The 16,714-nt window shown below is 47.7% G+C and overlaps 6 protein-coding genes across 6 annotated transcripts; 3 read left to right on the forward strand and 3 right to left on the reverse strand.

Annotated features, from left to right (window-relative positions):
* Positions 1-4,094: 4,094 nt before the first annotated feature.
* Positions 4,095-5,098, reverse strand: ANOM_001290 (uncharacterized protein; the record flags this gene model as incomplete). Its single annotated transcript, XM_015546547.1, has 2 exons — positions 4,095-4,495; positions 4,561-5,098. The coding sequence occupies 2 exons, from the start codon at positions 5,096-5,098 to the stop codon at positions 4,095-4,097; spliced, it is 939 nt and encodes a 312-aa protein (XP_015411519.1).
* Positions 5,099-6,258: 1,160 nt separating this feature from the next.
* ANOM_001291 (uncharacterized protein) lies at positions 6,259-7,612 on the reverse strand (the record flags this gene model as incomplete). The annotated part of the gene is made up of 4 exons (XM_015546548.1): positions 6,259-6,701; positions 6,756-6,999; positions 7,050-7,398; positions 7,473-7,612. 4 exons carry the CDS (start codon positions 7,610-7,612, stop codon positions 6,259-6,261), a joined length of 1,176 nt encoding a protein of 391 aa, XP_015411518.1.
* A 1,141-nt stretch (positions 7,613-8,753) lies between these two features.
* ANOM_001292 (uncharacterized protein) lies at positions 8,754-10,650 on the forward strand (the record flags this gene model as incomplete). The annotated part of the gene is made up of 4 exons (XM_015546549.1): positions 8,754-8,948; positions 9,016-9,344; positions 9,395-9,767; positions 9,877-10,650. The coding sequence occupies 4 exons, from the start codon at positions 8,754-8,756 to the stop codon at positions 10,648-10,650; spliced, it is 1,671 nt and encodes a 556-aa protein (XP_015411521.1).
* A 955-nt stretch (positions 10,651-11,605) lies between these two features.
* Positions 11,606-13,064, forward strand: ANOM_001293 (uncharacterized protein; the record flags this gene model as incomplete). Its single annotated transcript, XM_015546550.1, has 7 exons — positions 11,606-11,780; positions 11,849-12,018; positions 12,086-12,158; positions 12,234-12,280; positions 12,346-12,587; positions 12,656-12,779; positions 12,855-13,064. The coding sequence occupies 7 exons, from the start codon at positions 11,606-11,608 to the stop codon at positions 13,062-13,064; spliced, it is 1,041 nt and encodes a 346-aa protein (XP_015411520.1).
* Positions 13,065-13,158: 94 nt separating this feature from the next.
* ANOM_001294 (putative cytochrome P450 alkane hydroxylase) lies at positions 13,159-13,754 on the forward strand (the record flags this gene model as incomplete). The annotated part of the gene is made up of 2 exons (XM_015546551.1): positions 13,159-13,366; positions 13,435-13,754. The coding sequence occupies 2 exons, from the start codon at positions 13,159-13,161 to the stop codon at positions 13,752-13,754; spliced, it is 528 nt and encodes a 175-aa protein (XP_015411515.1).
* Positions 13,755-14,581: 827 nt separating this feature from the next.
* Positions 14,582-16,395, reverse strand: ANOM_001295 (multicopper oxidase; the record flags this gene model as incomplete). Its single annotated transcript, XM_015546552.1, has 3 exons — positions 14,582-14,725; positions 14,782-15,392; positions 15,447-16,395. 3 exons carry the CDS (start codon positions 16,393-16,395, stop codon positions 14,582-14,584), a joined length of 1,704 nt encoding a protein of 567 aa, XP_015411514.1.
* Between the last annotated feature and the right edge of the window lie 319 nt (positions 16,396-16,714).

Consider the following 16,714-nt stretch of genomic DNA (forward strand, 5'->3'; position numbering starts at 1 on the left):
CCGTGCAGTCCTCAGCTGAGAGTCGGATAGGATAAAATTTGCGACCTACGTCCCGCAGGACGGCGGTTCGATCGGTACTCCACTCCTCCTAGGTATCGTCAGACATGTTGAGGGGCGGGGACCAGCACAGAGGGCTCAAGGGACGTATTTCTACCACGGAACACCAGACCGTTAGAGTCGACTCGAAAGCAAACTCCATCAGGGTATACTTACCAGAAGAAGGCGACTCCAGACCAGCCGACCAACTGGAGCTCAGTGATGAGGTTTCTTGTGCTCTTCATCTGGATCTCTGACGCACATTTGTGGTGCATATTCACGCCGCACCATTGAAAAATAGGACTAATACTCAAACTAACAGGCATTGGCTCTGTATTTGTAAAATGTAATAATCCGCTTGTGAAGATGGCGTGCTAGTTCTAGTAGTCTTCTTTTGGCTGACTAGATATCATACGGCTATAGTACCATCATGGGGTTGAGTTGGCTGTTGATTGGTGAGGAGTTGCAAGTCTAATCCATGACAGGCCATGGAATACATGATCAGTTCTTTCTATGGGGAATGGTAAGGTGTTAAATGAATTTCGCTCTGGGGTGATAGATGAAGACTAAGGGAATGTGCTGTTGAATTGTGGCACGACTGCTAATTATTGGATGGTACAATTCACATCAATAAGTCACTTACTTTTGGATATGTAAGGAATGTTGGCCATTGAATAAAGGTATCATGACTTCCAAGTCGTCTGGAGCACTACTTATATCCTTCTTCCAACCCAAGAGACTCCTCGGAGGGCATCCGCCAAATAGTCTTTTTACCATATAAATGTGGATGTCTACCACACAGCCCTATTCAACACCAGTCATGACGAAAGAATAGCCCAAGACCGCAAGGACTGCTTGTGCTACTCATATCTTTTAAGATGTACCAACAGTGAGGTTTAGAAACCGGCTAAGCTATGCGCCATAATGTTTCACCATACCAATAATAGCTTCATCGAGAAAGATGGCTATTAAGAGCTACTAACAGACTGGACATGCTCAGTACTAATTTCCCTCCCAAGCTAGAGGCTTGTGTTATGTCGAAAGCATTTACGTTACTCTGTCTGTCAGCATCAAGATGGGCCCTGCCTTCATAGAAGGCGACGCCCACTATCGCTAGTCATAGGAATATTGGGAAGATGGTGGACTCATGAAGACTGTGAAGGGTGCAACGCATCTCGATCTCATTATTTAAATCTGAGAACCGCAAGATACCTTCCTCAAAATCCACTCTACATCGCATCTCTGCTATTCATGAATGGGCATGATACAAAATGTTCTATGAACTCGAGTCGATGCAGTATTACTCACAGCCATCGCTCAAGAAAAAATGCTAGGAATCTTGCCAGCACAGATGAAAAGCCGAAGGAAACCGTGCATCAATTGCACCTATCGAGTCATTCAGATCGCTTCATTGGCAGCTCGAACGACAAATGAAACTACAATGGCCGTACGGGAACAAAGCCCGCATGACGGGCGGAAAAACCGACTACTCCCTTTGGTATGGCGATGCAAGACAATCCAAGTCGGATTTAGTTCTTGTGGAGACCAAGCGACGCGGAATAGACAGAACACGCTGTCCTATATGGGCAAGGCCATCAAGGTTATCACTCCAGATAAATGGGCTTATTACCTGCCCTCTGTCGAGTGTTCTGGATTATATTCCATTTAAACACCACTAAATGCCCAAAAAGAAATAGGAAATCCGGTGCAATGGTGCCTAGTAGCATGCATTGCACGTTCCGTCTAGTCGCAGCCCGTTGGTTTCTAGGCCATGGACGATAGAAAATCTATCACCCTTACCATTCGGGTAGAATACCTGCAGAATTCATTATGGAGCTTACACACAGTTCAAAAATTTAACACAGCAATATCTGACTATTACCCTGCAAATACCCAACTGCCCTGGTATGCCAGACTTGCTGGAAGGACTAAGTCACAGTACGGTTCATCAGCCGGAGGCTTGCTTCTCAGAACTTTAAGAACCAACATGATCCCCATATTAGTACTGTAAATATTACACCTGACCAATGGTGAGAAGTCTCGATGAAGGAAGGTTGGGAAACGAGATTGCCTAAGCTAAGGATCTACCGAGCTGGCCCAAGGAATTGCCAATTTATCGACAGGACTTTTGACCCGTTGAGACAGGAAAACAAAATGGAGCAAGCTCCCGGTTATACACTGTCTTTCTACCCCGACAGGAATTGGCGATCAAGGGTGCTACAAGGTTTCTGGGTCCGGCGAAAAGAATTCCTGTGGGATAGTTGAAAGAAGACATGAAGCATCATCATCAAAAAATAATTATAGTCTACTTCGACCAACACGGTTCGACTAGATAGCAGTATATCGATTCGTTAGTAACCGGAGCGAAGATACAGGAATTAAGAAGGAAAGGAAGTACACAGCGTGATAAAATATATCTATTTCCAATATTGGATACAATATTCTAGGAGAAACAGGAAAAGATTATATTCGAAGCTATACGGGGAGCTACCAGCACTTATATGGATAATGATTAAATAAAGTACTAGTCGACTTACCGCGAAATGAAATAATGGATATCTAAACAAATTTATATATTAGAAAGATATAAGCGACGGGAAAGATAGATACCGATTATAAGTAGAAAATGAGGCGAGGAGTTTAAGAAGAAATTATTAGGATTAATTACTATTGCGGTCAAAACATTGCAGGATATAAATACTATAGAATAAAAGAATACGGCATATCTAATAATAGACCGCTTGATTACTGAACTAGTTGATTTAACTAATAAATCGACGAAGGATGCTATGAAATTCAGGAAGGAATATATTTAGTAGCGGATAATCTTTGTAGTCTGAACCGAGAAGTTATGTTAGGAAAGGAAGGAGAGAAGAGGGGAGTAATATTATTAAATAGCTCAATTAGTTAGGACTTAACTAGATTATCAATCTATCAGTTCGCACCGCACCGATTAGTTCTGGTGGGATCCTTATCTACTTGCATATCTATATCGGTCCGATCTGATCGGTTCCCTTGTGTTCTGCCGGATGGTCAAGGGTAAAGACAAGGGTCTAGTGGGTATCGACCAGGGAAAACCCAATAAGGAGACGATGCGACCTGTACCCTGTACCGGCACAGGAAGAAATTGCCAACATGGTTAGGGGATGCAAGTTTATCTCTGCCCTAGATGCTTGCAAGTTCCTCTATCAATGGCCAGTGAAACCGAAGCATCGGAATACCACGAGGCATTCCAGACTTCAGACAAGGAAACCTTTTCAATAGATTCTTCCACTTCTCGCCACTTAGCTTCGTGGGCTATATTAGACACGAGGTGAACATCACATGAAGCATACCAGCGGCATTTAACCACCGTCAGATGCAACTATCAATTTGTTCTGCCAATCTTTCGCTCCCATTGACTTCTGCTTGCCTGTTATGTCTGCGTCTCTCTATTCTACAGTCTACAGCCTTAAGTCGTCTTTGAGCTGTAGTTGGCAAGGCTTGAGTAGTGTGACTTTCTACACTATCTGCTAAAAGCCCTCAGAGCTAATTTAATCCTCTCCAGTGGGGCGTTTAGTGTGGTTCCCTCTAGGTAAACGTTGTCCCTTTCCAAAATGGTTGAACACTAGTTTAAACATCAAGAAAGAAGAAGGGCGGTTTTCAGAACAAGGATGAATAAACAAGGGCTAGCTCTAGCGGAGTGCTCGACAGAAGAATGGAAAAGGATCAATGTGGTTCGAAGATAATCTCACTTAAGTACTGGAAATTTCCTTACAACTATAATATAGAACCTTAAAGGTGTTTTCCAGTTTAGCAAAGACGGCCGACTACCCAGCAGGACACCTTTGAGCACGAGCCGTATCCTTCTACTCACATTCTCCAGGCGGGGATCATTTCGAATCGTAGTAGCACAACAGTAGTAATAGGTTGTCAAACATTTAAATTATGAATACAGTCAGATGAGGATGCACAAATGCAAGGTATGACGTACAGTAAGGCTCGGAATTTGTAACAAACACACCAACATCCAACAACGCCCCAAACACCAAGCTAATCTATCAAATGCAGAGAAAGGTCTATACAATAGCGACCGTAGACCCAGATGAAGCAGGCTTCGTCTTGTCGACGTGAATGTCCATCTCACAAATATCCCCGCTCTCGACATCGAACCCAGCAGTTTCTTCCTCGAGCCGTTGTTGGCGCTTGTACATCTTCCAAAAGACAACGCTACCGTGAACCTGGGCTGCGGAAAAGGCAATATGAAGCAGCGGGGTGACGACCTTGAAGGCAATCTGCCATCGGTCCCACAGGGAGCCGAACAAGAAGAAGATAACAATGGTTTCGCAGGTTGTTCCGAGGGCTGTGGTGATGCACGATAGGAGGAAGAGGCGTTTGAGGAAACGGTGGCGGTTGGGGAAGACGCGGTAGAGGATGATAGCCAAGTGGGGGAAGAATTCTGATATGATGTCGAAGGCACCTGATGAAGAGCTGTATTAGCCTACGTTTGTAGAATATCACGAAGAAAGGTAGAGCATAACTTACCCCATACTGTACACAGGACAAACTCGATATCGGCATCTGGCTCTCGGGCCAAATCTAAGCTGATTGCAATCGCGGACTGGCCAATGACAATAGTCCCGATGTGATGTAGCACAGCAATAGGCGACAGCTTAGTACGGTAAATCAGCTCGAACGCGTACATCCCGATGAGCATCTGAGAGACCACGACCAGCATGTCGCCCATTGTCACCCGGGAGCCATGTGCGTAAGGTGTGTGGAAGGATGATTTGCCAATGACAACCTCGAGGAAAGGGTATGCGGCGACGATTAGAATGAGGATCTTCGTGAGACCGGCAATGTGGTGGTTGATGAACCCGCGTCGGTTCACCTCACTCAGGTTCGTATAGATAGAGCCATAGAGACGTCCGATGAGAAACCCCTCCAACACATAATACCGCACCAGAAAAAGAACGACGAGTACTATCGAAATGATGAGAGCGGAAAAAGGAGCGAGCTTCGAGATAGGCTGCAATTTAAGAGTCTCGAGAGCAGAAATGTCATGGTGATAATGTATTGCCATGGTGGCTTCCAATTGCTGTCAACGATGATGGGCCCCTCAGCGGATTGAAGACCATTAAAAGCAGGAAGAGAGTGACGGTGACAGGGGAGTGCTATTAAAACGACCTTGAATAAAGGATTGATGGGGTATACCAAGAACGATGAGAGAAAAGGAGTGTAGGCGGAAACCAACAATGAGCAACGACCAAATCGCATAAATTAACCTACATGGGTCTGCACAAGCGTCTATAAATGGAAAGTTGGAAGAGAGAAAAAAGAAAAAGGGACAATGAACGGCGGTAGTCGACCGAGGGAGATCTCCCTCTGATCGAGATACCCCGTTTCTCGTGGGAAAGCCCCCAAACGAGTCCTGGATCTTAGTGAGACTTAGTAGCCCACCGCGTTACTACTAGTACGGAATAGACACTTTGAAAATCAATCTCACCAGTGTTACTCGTGACAGTGTGGCCAGGAACGATAATGTGGTAGCCTACGCTGGGTTGCCATGCTGGTGGAGACGAATGGTATACACCCATTTTCCACGACGCCCCATCAGCGCTAACTTGACAGACTACTATAGTTAGTGTCTTTCTCACCCAGGGGCCAAAGAGTCCAGAAGTTCTTTCTGACAAGCGGTCTCGCCCGAACCTTCTGCAGGATGAGAAGCGTCTTTAGTATAACCTCTTTCGGGGGCGCAGCCTCGTATCACTGACATTCAACAGCGCAATGGGTCCGTTGCCTGCTGATCCTGCACCGAATAAGGGTCCAGCCAAGCTTTCAGGATCCACTGAAGAAAAGCTTCGCCTCCGCAAGTTGAATGAAGTTTCGATTTTTTTAGGCAGTAACGTTCTAGGGTTAGGAAAAGTCTACGACTTGATTGGAGGAGAGGTCCCGTGCCGCTCTGGCACGTGCTGGTCCCCCACCACGCCAAACCGCCTGGACTTCATTTCATTCCAACCCTCAGTTGAGTAGGACAAGAGGAACCACGGTCCTGCTCCAGTTGCAGAACCGTGCGCCGTAATATGTTCTCAGGGGCTACACAAACTACGAGCCGGTCTGAGAATTCAAGTCGGCCCCGACTCCATGAAAATATTCTGGACCCGAAGTCTCTTTCCCATGGTAAGCAGAGAAAAGAAAGACCACCACGCAATCACTCAGAATTAACAATACTAGGAATAATGTCTAAACTGTCTCTGGCAGTGCTGGCTTTGTGAACATAATCATCTCCATCGTTAAGCCATGGCCAAATGCGACTGCAATCACTTTGTCTGCTCCCTTGCCAGACGTAGATCCTTCCCCCTGATGTCCTTCGTCTTTCACACCACTCTCACGTTCTTTTTTGAGTCGATTCAAGATGCTGATTACAGTGCTGGAAACAGTGTTACCGCCATCACTATATGCCTCAAAGGCCTTGCGCAGGTTATGCGCCGACAACCCTAGTACCTCCTGCGCAGCAAGAAGAAAAGCGTATCCGCCGGGATGAAAGGCCCAATCGTAGATCCCAGGGCTGTAATTACTGGGCTCAGAGGCGACACCGGGCGTCGATGAAATTAGATTGGTAAAGCCCCCATGAATGGATTGGCCAATGACAAGGGGAATCTTCTTGTCAATCTTGGCCACATATCCTGCGAGACATAGGGGTTAGTATCATCAATGATCCGATGCAGCTGAGAACGCACCATTGGGGCCGATTTTAAATTCCCCCAACCCTTCGGACCCTTCCAAATGAGTTGTTTGGCAATTCAACACATCCCAGACAGGGACACGTTCCTCTTGCTTGACCCCGATGCCGTTGCTGAGAACAAGCGCAGCCGCACAATCCCCAAAGAGCCCAAGGGCCACATTGGGTCGTTGCTGCTGGCTCACGGAGTCCAACTCTGCCCGCGTAAAGATCGTAGGCAATTCGCAGCAAATGATGAGGCTCTTGCCGGCTTCCCCTGGTGCGTAGCACCCAGAAGCATCTCCTGTGCCACGCGGATCGCCGCAAGGCCACCCCCACAACCCACCCCGTGCAGAAGGGCTCGGCGGGTGTTGTTACGCAGGCCGAGCTTCTGGCAAACTAGCCCATCAAACCCGGGGTTGGAGGTATTAGTACAGGTCACTGCGACCACATGGGTGATCTCCGCCGACCGACCACCCCAGTCCGCAATAGCTTTGTTACAAGCATTGACCGCCAGTGGGATGCCATATTGTTTAAAGAGGGCATCGCATTCGCTGATGGTAGGGACCTCACGTTGGTGCCAGTATTCGTGGTCGGGGTCCAACACGCTGTAGCGATGCTCTATTCGACTTTTCCGGTTGATTTCCAAACTCTTCTGCAACCTATTCGGAGTAAGAATTAGTGATTAAACGGTCTCAATCAGAGGAGAGATCAGTGCTGGGGTTTTCAGCCTTACGCCGGAGTGAGATCATAATGTCGCTGAGCCAACGCCTCCGCAAACTCCGGTCCCTGCTTGGATGGGGGATATTCCACCCCAATTCCCATCACAGAAACAGCCGGTTTCGGACCAGACCCGAGCACATCGGTTACAGTCATGATGGATCAACCGTTGTGGATAGCAGAGAGTGTAGCTAGAAAGGCAACGTTACTGGGAAGCAATGCACAGCATATCGAAGTCCAGCTGGCTTGGGCCTTTTAACTGGCCTCGTCTAGGAGCGAACCATACCTGTGTACATGTTACATTGATCTTGACTCAGGGTGAGCTGGGCCCATCCCACGTTCTAGATCCCTTTGCTGATGCAAACGGATAGATTCACAAGGCTTATCATGCTTTTATCGTTCACTCTGTAATGATTATCATTGCATTGCGTATTGTTCGATCAGATTCTTAATCTGGCGTAGTTAAGAGTGCAAGAGTGGGTCCCCGAAGGTAAGAGATAGCATCGATTTAGAATTTGGTCATAGTATTGTGGCGTCTGAGCATTTGTTTGGTTACTGAGGAGATGTCTTGATAGATACAACCCCGTAGATGAAGTGCTACTGCATAGTTACACTGAGCTTTCGTTTTCGGGCGTCTTGACGTTGAAGACTCAGGCTGGTTAGCCTCCAAACGGCGCCCACCATAGCTCTGCATATTTCTCTGTGTGATTGACTTTGACTATCATTAGAGAGACGATGCTCAATCGAGACATTTAATCATTGATCTACATCAGAGTTCACCCCCAAGATTACATGGCGATCACATCATCACCACGCCAGAGATGCACATCAACCAATAAGCGTGTGACAACTACACTCCAGTGTGATGTTACATGTACATATTTTACTATTAGCATTCTGTGGGACAAATCTAATTTTGGCCAATGTATCAAGAAAGAGGGATAATACACGCTATTTCAACAATTATTGGTAAAAATCACGCCACAAAAGCAAGGGGGGTCTGGAATGAACCAGATATACTTTGCATGGTATGTGCGCGAGATATTTTACCATTGAATAATTTTATCAATTACACAACATATCTTTGCAGTAATGGTGAATGTGGAGTTAATCCGATACAAGCTCTTTAAACAAGGGTTAAGTATGTAAATTCCATAATGCCGGAATAAGGCTATCAGCCCCAACCTCAATAGTGTATCTCTTCTCAGTCTCTTGATTTTTATTATTCATGAAACATCTTATGTCTGGGGATTCTCTCTGCATCAGAAACATATACATGTAAACATATGTATTCGACATGATAGTATCCCAGACTGAGAATGTGGGGCTCGAGACCACTCATCAGCAACCGCACATCGTGGCTGCTGTAGGTGAAGATGAAGACTATCTCAAGTGGAAGCCCGCACGGGAGGAATTGTTGATCCTAGCTTGCCTCGCCATCGTGTCGTTGGTTGTGGCCCTCGACGCCACCATTCTTGTCCCAGTTCTCCCGGTAAGTTTATATGACTCTACTCAATCATGGTTTCGTGTCTTATCTGATGGAATATGGACGGTCCCAGACAATCGCGTCAGACCTGCACGGTGATACAAATGAATCATTCTGGGTAGGCACAGCATATCTCCTTTCCTGTGCTGTGTTTCAACCGCTTTTTGTTGCCCTCTCGACTGTCTTCGGCCGACAGAGCATACTATTTCTATCACTAGTTCTATTCACAGCAGGGACATTGATCTGCTGTCTCTCCCACGGAATGACCCAGCTTCTGGTCGGCCGCACCGTCCAAGGAGTTGGGGGCGCGGGCATCCTGTGCCTGACCTTTGTCATCACGACCGACATCATTCCCCTCCGTCACGCCCGGCATACTCGTCCATTATCCAGGTGGCATTTGTGGTAGGAACAGTGACCGGCCCGGTCATCGGTGGATTGCTCATCGACCACAGCACCTGGCGCTGGGTCTTCTATTTGAACTTTCCCTTTATGGGTGTTGGGCTCATCATGGTCCCGTGGGTGGTGAACCTACGGAGGCCAAGGCAGGACGGACTCACCCAGCAGCTCCGATCAATCGACTGGGTAGGAGCCCTACTGTTTATTGCTAGTGTCTCAAGCTTCTTGATAGGCATCACATGGGGTGGTGGTCAGTTTCCCTGGTCCAGTTGGCGCACTTTGCTTCCCATCTTCCTCGGTGTGGCGGGGGTGATCGTTACCGTTTTCTGGTTGTGGAAGGGGGCACGAAAGCCATTTCTCCGCCTGAGCTTATTCCGAGATGTCTCCTCGGGGATGATCTACCTTTGCGCCGTTCTTCAGGGACTGTTGGTACGTATACTTGTCGTGGGTGTTTTCCATGCCCCTTTCTCTCTTTCTCGACCCGTTCCTCCCCCTAGATACTCTCGGTATTGGCGAGTTGACCGCTGACTTCTGTTAGATGTTCTGCGAGCTCTATTCCCTCCCACTGTACCTCGAAGGACCAAAAGATATGTCCCCAACGATGACCGGGGTGGCCTTGATGACAATCACTGGATCACTCATGCCAGCCAGTGTTTTGGCTGGCATTATCATTACCAAGTTCGGTCACATCCGGTGGGCAATCTGGATGGGGTGGGTCATAATTACCATGTCCACCGGGCTACTGATTCTCCTTGACAATGACACCAAGACGTACGCATGGGTTTTGATCTTTTTGTCCGTGGGTTTGGGCCATGGTTGCATCATTGTCTCGAGCAGTATCTGTGTTCAGGCGCTGGCAGAGGCACGCGACTCAGCACAAGCGGCCTCCATGTACACTTTTCTGCGGTCCTGTGGGATGTGCCTTGGGGTTGCTGTCGGGACCAGCGTGGTGCAGAACCAACTCCGACATCAATTGCAAATTCGCCATCTGCCTGTGGAGATCGCCGAGAATGCCCAGATCTTTATCGCAAGCCTGAAGAACGCTAAGCCATCCTATTCTGCATCGTTCATCTACGCGGTGAATTCGGCGTATGTTCACAGCCTCAAGACCCTCTTTGAGGTCTTAGTCGCTGTGGCCGGGGTGGGCTTGATTGCAGCACTATTTCTGAAGCCCGTCAATATGAATAAAAGGTTGGATACCCAGCACGGTCTGCAGCAGAGGGACAGGCTGGATTCGGGAGTGCAGAAAAGGATCACAGTGGACGAGAGAAACGTTCCGAGACCAGACCAGACATATTCCACTAGTGTATAAACAGAATAAATAGTGTATTTCAATTGAATATATAAGCTCAATAAAAACAAAACACTCTTTCATGGCAAAGACCGTACGATATCTCGCCAAATCCGAGGTCCCTACGGCCTCGCGATTGGTTCATCTTGGTGACATCTGTTTCCCAGTTTGCCTTCGACCTGCTCGTGGCGATCGTGGATAAAACAGTATTCCATGCCTTATGGGCTTGTCCCTTTTCTCCAAGAACTGTCGTAAAAGTTGGTAGCCTCGCTAGATTAAATCCAGTAGGCCTCACACTCCCAATGTAAAATTTCCTCAATCAGAGGTAAATTTTCTTTTTCTCTTTTTTCGCTTTTTTTTTTTGTTTTTTGTTTGAAAGAGAAAAAAAAAGCATTGAGAGGCACCGTAGATTGCTACGAATAGCACAAGAGTCAAAGACTATTGCTGATTCCGGTGAGAATGTAACCCACTTGGATGTGCCATTTTTGACTTTTTTTGTCCCTGTATTTCTGGTATTAACCCGTACCGGTACATTCCAGTAATTTATCTTGTCCGAAGCACTGTAAAGCAGATGACGCAGTACAGTATGCAAGCGGAATATACTACACATACTACTAGCTAAGAGAAGTGAAGTTTATCCTGTGCTTTTGATCAGGGATGAAAAGTATGGGCTGTCTAGAGTATACGAGGACACGACTTGCACTTAATATGACATCTTGTGGGGTCAGATATCTATGACTCTGGCATGAGAATCAATAAAATGCAACACGACACAAGTATGCATATAGGACATCACTATTCCCAAAAGGTCTACCATACAACCCCAACTCTGGTTCGATCTCTATATATACAACGTCAACATTCCACGCCCTTGTGAACCCCAAGTCTCCCTCTATGCACCAACCCGACAGCCTGTCAGTTGCCTTATCTTATTCTGGACTCAGGTCCTGTACAGTACGATCTCTTACGAAACAATATGAATATAAACGATATAAACTACTCTATTCCCTTCTGCACCTGGACAGTTTTTGGATCCGCAATCGGATCTCTCATAGCGATTGTCCTCATTTCCCAAATCTATACCTTCCAGGTCGCCACGAAGATCAGTCACAGGAATGGCTTGCCTCGAATATCGTCTCGAGATGTGTTTGGTAAGTGACGGGAGCATCTTTCTTTTTGAGGGCATACGTTACCAACACAAACGTCGCATGATTTCCAGGAATCGGATTGCTCGGTACAATAGCGCAGCAGATGAAAATCGATAGAGTGTTTGAATGGGCGAGTGGCATGTTGAACGTCCCCGGCCGCACGGTCGACATGACTCTTTTTCGCCTGCGATTTATTTGGACTGATGCGCCGGAAAACACACACGCTCTGTTATCATCTCAAGTACTATATATTCCCCCATTGTCCTTCTCCTCCCGTCCATGGTTCTAATCTCCGACACGAACTCTAGTTCTCTGATTATGGCAAGGGCGACTTTGTGCACAAACTGCTGGGAAACCTGGGGGAAGGCTTGCTGGTGACTGGTATGTGTCTACTATCCATCAACACTCGTGATCCGCAACACCATTCTTAACTACTGAAACTTCTCCCGGTCAAAGTGGACGGAGCGGATTGGAGGGCGAAAAGAAAAGAACTACGACCTCATGTATGCCCGCTCCCCTACTTTTTCTTTTTGTATAAGCAACATTGACCTGGCTAACGGGATGCCAGCTCTCGACTCTATCCGAAAAGGACCGAGAAATCACGGAGCTTCACCTGCGTCCACTCCTGGAACGGCTCTCTCAGAGCCAGGCCCCGATTGACGTCTTTGATGTGATTGATAAACTACAGCTGGATATCGCGATTCACCGATTCGTCGGCCAGTTGACCGACGCCGATGAGGCAGGCTACCAGCGCTTTCGAAAGGCGAAACGAACCCTGGCCGCTGCTGGGACTATGCGACCATTCCTCGGGTATGTTCAACACACACAATCCCCTGCAACCCGGATTGGACTCATCTGGTGCTCATCTGAAACTATAGACCGCTGGGGTTTCTTGTCAAGCCCATAGAGCGCACGGCGAGGGGCGATCTCGATATATACGTTCAAAAGCTACTCCAGGCAGCGGACCACTCTATCTTCGCCAAGAGTGAGGCCGAAATCGAGGTATGGAATGTTCGCTGCGGGTGCTCATTAGATCAATCAACTGACCACATGGGTTTCTGGAATGCAGCACCGCAGGGAGCTGTTGCTAAATCTGATTCTCGCCGGAAAGGTAACCCTGCCCTCCCTTATTTTATTCGGTGTTTTGACATTTTGGGCCAGGATCCCACAGTCGTCACCATTACTTGGGCTATCTACGAACTTTCTCGCAACCCGGACGTATTGAAAAAATTAAGATTGGAGATTGCAGACATGTTTGCCACCCTCTCCCCTGTCACCCTTTATTGATTCACTCTCCAGTAACATTTGGCTTTTTTCTTTAGAATTGGGTACGAGCAACTTCCGAGTCTTTCCTCATTGGACCGAATGCCATATTTGAATAATGTCATTCGAGAAACCCTCCGTCTGTACCCTCCAAGTGAGTTTGTCCACCTGGAGTCCCAAGCAGGTCCGCCAGCAGAAGATAAGAGGCTTATTGTCGAACCCAGCGGGATTCAATTTCAGAGAAGCACTGCGCAACACAACGTTGCCCCGTGGTGGGGGAGCAGACGGCAGAGAGCCGGTAGCTGTTAAGAAAGGCCAAGTTGTTGGTACGAATCATGACAAATATATCCAATTATCGTTATGGCAATGAAACAGAGCACTGACCGATTCGCAGTTTTCTCAAGCTTTGGTCTGCAGCGCCGGCCTGAATATGTGGGGCCAGATGCCAACTACTGGAGACCAGAACGATGGGAACATTGGACACCGCCAGAGGGCTCTTATATCCCCTGGGGAACGGGCCCACGTACCTGCTTGGGCAAGGCTTTTGGGCAGTTTCAGGTGGCCTATACACTCGTCCGGCTCTTTCAGGAATTTGATTCCGTTGCCGAAGTCAACCACGGCAAAAACACGGAGCAAAGGATTAGGTTGGAGGTCCTAGCTAAGCCTGCAATGACTATTTCCTGCCGGTTCAATCGCGGTGACCAATTTCGTTGAACGGGCCCTGCTATGCTGGCCTAAACCCGGTGGGACAGTGGTAGTTAGATCGTATAAGGATGATAAAGAGATCTGAACCTTGGTGTCTGAATGTTGACAATACTCGCTGCCACCAAATATGCCTATGTTACCCTGAATCGGATCGTTGGTAATATTCAAAGACACTACAGTCTTGAACAAGAATGGCCAACCTGTGTTTCGCAATGAACGATCTTACGTTGTGAACTGTATATATGCGGACACTACTCCGGACGAAAGTGGATTCGCACGCTTCGCTATCTTAGTCTCGTAAACAAAAGTAAGCCTTAACTGCTAACTAAATTTGGCTGTTCTGGTTCGACACTCCGTTGTAGAGTCAGTACAGGTAACAGGGGCATTTATATCGGATGCAGGTAGACGGTACAGGAGTAATATACACACGTGTAGTGAGAGAAACCAGGGTCGAATTCAGACAAAGGACTTCCTGGGAGGAAGGGACAACAGAGGGAAAGGCTCATGGCTGATAAGGGAGCTGGTAAATTGATTGCGTTCTTGCCAGGGGTATTCTTGCGGAGAGGGCACTGCAGCTTGTCAGTCAAAGAATAGTAGAAAAATATTTACTGACAGAACTAACTTACTGCGTCCAAATATTGCTCTGCTGTACTTCACTATTCTACGACCTCTAACCTATAACTTGCTACAATACACACAAGTCTACTAGCCCGAACAGACAGAGTAGAGCCAATATATTATTACTAAGATACACCCACTTCCGTAGATAGCTGACAAGAAAGAAAGCATGCTTGCACACGTACATATGAGATTGCGAATGTTGGAGAACAACACAATCAAATCCCCGAGTCATCCTCGATAGCAAAATCCTTCCCGCTCTGATAAGTCTCCCAGTTCTGGCAGTTCGAGTGAAGTGAGTCGTAATCAATCAAGTCCTGGATCTCAGAGTACCGCTCCACGAATTGAATGGCAAAGCCTTCCTCCGTATGCCACCCAATATGGCAATGCATCAGCACGCTCCGGGGTTATCAGTTACAAAGCCAATGACTAGGTGGCCATTTGCTGGAAGCATGGCCGTATCACGGCGGGGAGGATTGTTCGTTGTGATGTCGCCTGCGCTGTAGGTTCCGCTTCCCTGGGAGAGGACAACGAAGTCATGTCCGTGCAGATGAATCGGGTGAGGCACGGATAGAGTGGTCTCGATGATGACAAAGGCCCATTCATCTGCGCGAGGCAGCTGGACTACACCACTGGTGTTGGTGAAGGAGGTGTGGTTGCGATAGATCTCGAGCAGAGTTGGATCTTCCCAGGCCACATGCATGGAGGTACTGTTTAGCTTCCAGCGATAAAGGCTCTGGGAGTTCTTGCCTAGGCTCACGGGCTCCGATTCGTTGTATAACGGGTTGGAGGTTATTGTATAGGGGTTGACGATCGGTACCAGATTGGACATGTCTTCGTCATCGCAGGCATCTGTGTAGGAATATGCCGTTGTCGTGGGTCTCGATGGAGAAGAGCCGTAGTAGACAATTCCCTTGATGTTGGTGGGGTTCTGGTTCTCAGAGCAGGCTTCTTGAGGGATGGCACGCAGCCAGAAGTTCTTGGCGATGGAAGCTTTGTCTGCGCGGACGATGATGTCGTAGCGTTGTCCTGTGTCCATGATCAGTGAGCGTTATGATATGGTCATCCCCAAGGTGGACTTACCCATTGCGATATCGAGGACGGTAGTGTTGTACGGTTCTATGGGGACGAGGTCGTTGGCGATGACTGTCATCGTATGGTTGTCAATCATGAACTTGAAATGGCTGTCGCAGGCTGCATTGACCAGGCGAAATCGATAGGACTCTCCTTCTGTGAAAGATGTATTCCATCTAGTTCCTGTCTGATTGGCGTAACCATCCTGTCCGAAGACATTCATTCCATTGATTAAGCCAGAATCCAGTTCAGGGGGGCCGTCAGCTTGTGCACTATCGAAGAGCTGGTCCACCGTATTGATGTCCCAGTCGTTGAGGATGATGAACCCCTTATCCTCGTCATAGTTGGCACTAGCAGGGCCATTGATCTTGATGCCACCGAACACACCCTCCCAAGCCTGGAGACCAATGTGCGAGTGGTACCAGGTCGAGCCGTACTGAGTCGCTCTCCACTTGTAGGTGATGGTGCTGTTCGGAGCTGTCGGGCACTGGGTGATAGATACTACACCGTCCGAGGGGTTCGTGTAGTGTTGGCGAATCCCGTGGAAGTGAATGCTGGTGCCGTTTTTGACGGAGGTAGGTAGTTTGTTGTTGACATGCACGACCACGGTATCACCCCAGTCTGCTTCAATGGTAGGACCGGGAATAGAGCCATTGATGGCTAGGGCGAACCGGGACCGCCCATCGGGAGCCACGGTGACATGTTCGAGGTCAAACCAATATTCTCGAGTGACACCCGTGTCCGGAGTGGTAGTGGTATAGTCTGTATTGATATCATAGCTACACCATTGCTCACGATTGCTGGCAGTGTTTCCTGTGCAGGCGCCAGAGGAAGATGTACTAAGAGATGCTGAAGCAGAGAGCGACGCGGAGACGGAGTCTCGAACTAAGAACGAGGGGACATTTGTGGCAGTGACAGCCACAATACTGGCAAGTATAGAAAAGAGAGACGATTTCATGTTGTCTCCCACTGCTAAAGAGTGTTGTAGGCTATAATAACAAAAGAATGACAATGAGTGGATGCATCCAATTGTTATTCAGACTTTAGAAACAGCTGCTTATATTCTCAAGCACAGAAGTCACTATCCTTCAATCCTCGTCACTGCCATATTGGAATAACAAGCCAAGCACAACTATCACATTCCCTAACAAGGATCAGCACATATTGGCAAGAACCCATTGGCCAGCCAGGAACTGGCCCATCGAGGTACGTGGACGAATGACACGATCTATGGAGACGAGCTGAAAAGCCTCCACATATCAACTTTACGTAGACTG

This window comes from Aspergillus nomiae (assembly GCF_001204775.2).
Source record: "Aspergillus nomiae NRRL 13137 chromosome Unknown contig00011, whole genome shotgun sequence".
Lineage (NCBI taxonomy): Eukaryota > Fungi > Ascomycota > Eurotiomycetes > Eurotiales > Aspergillaceae > Aspergillus > Aspergillus nomiae.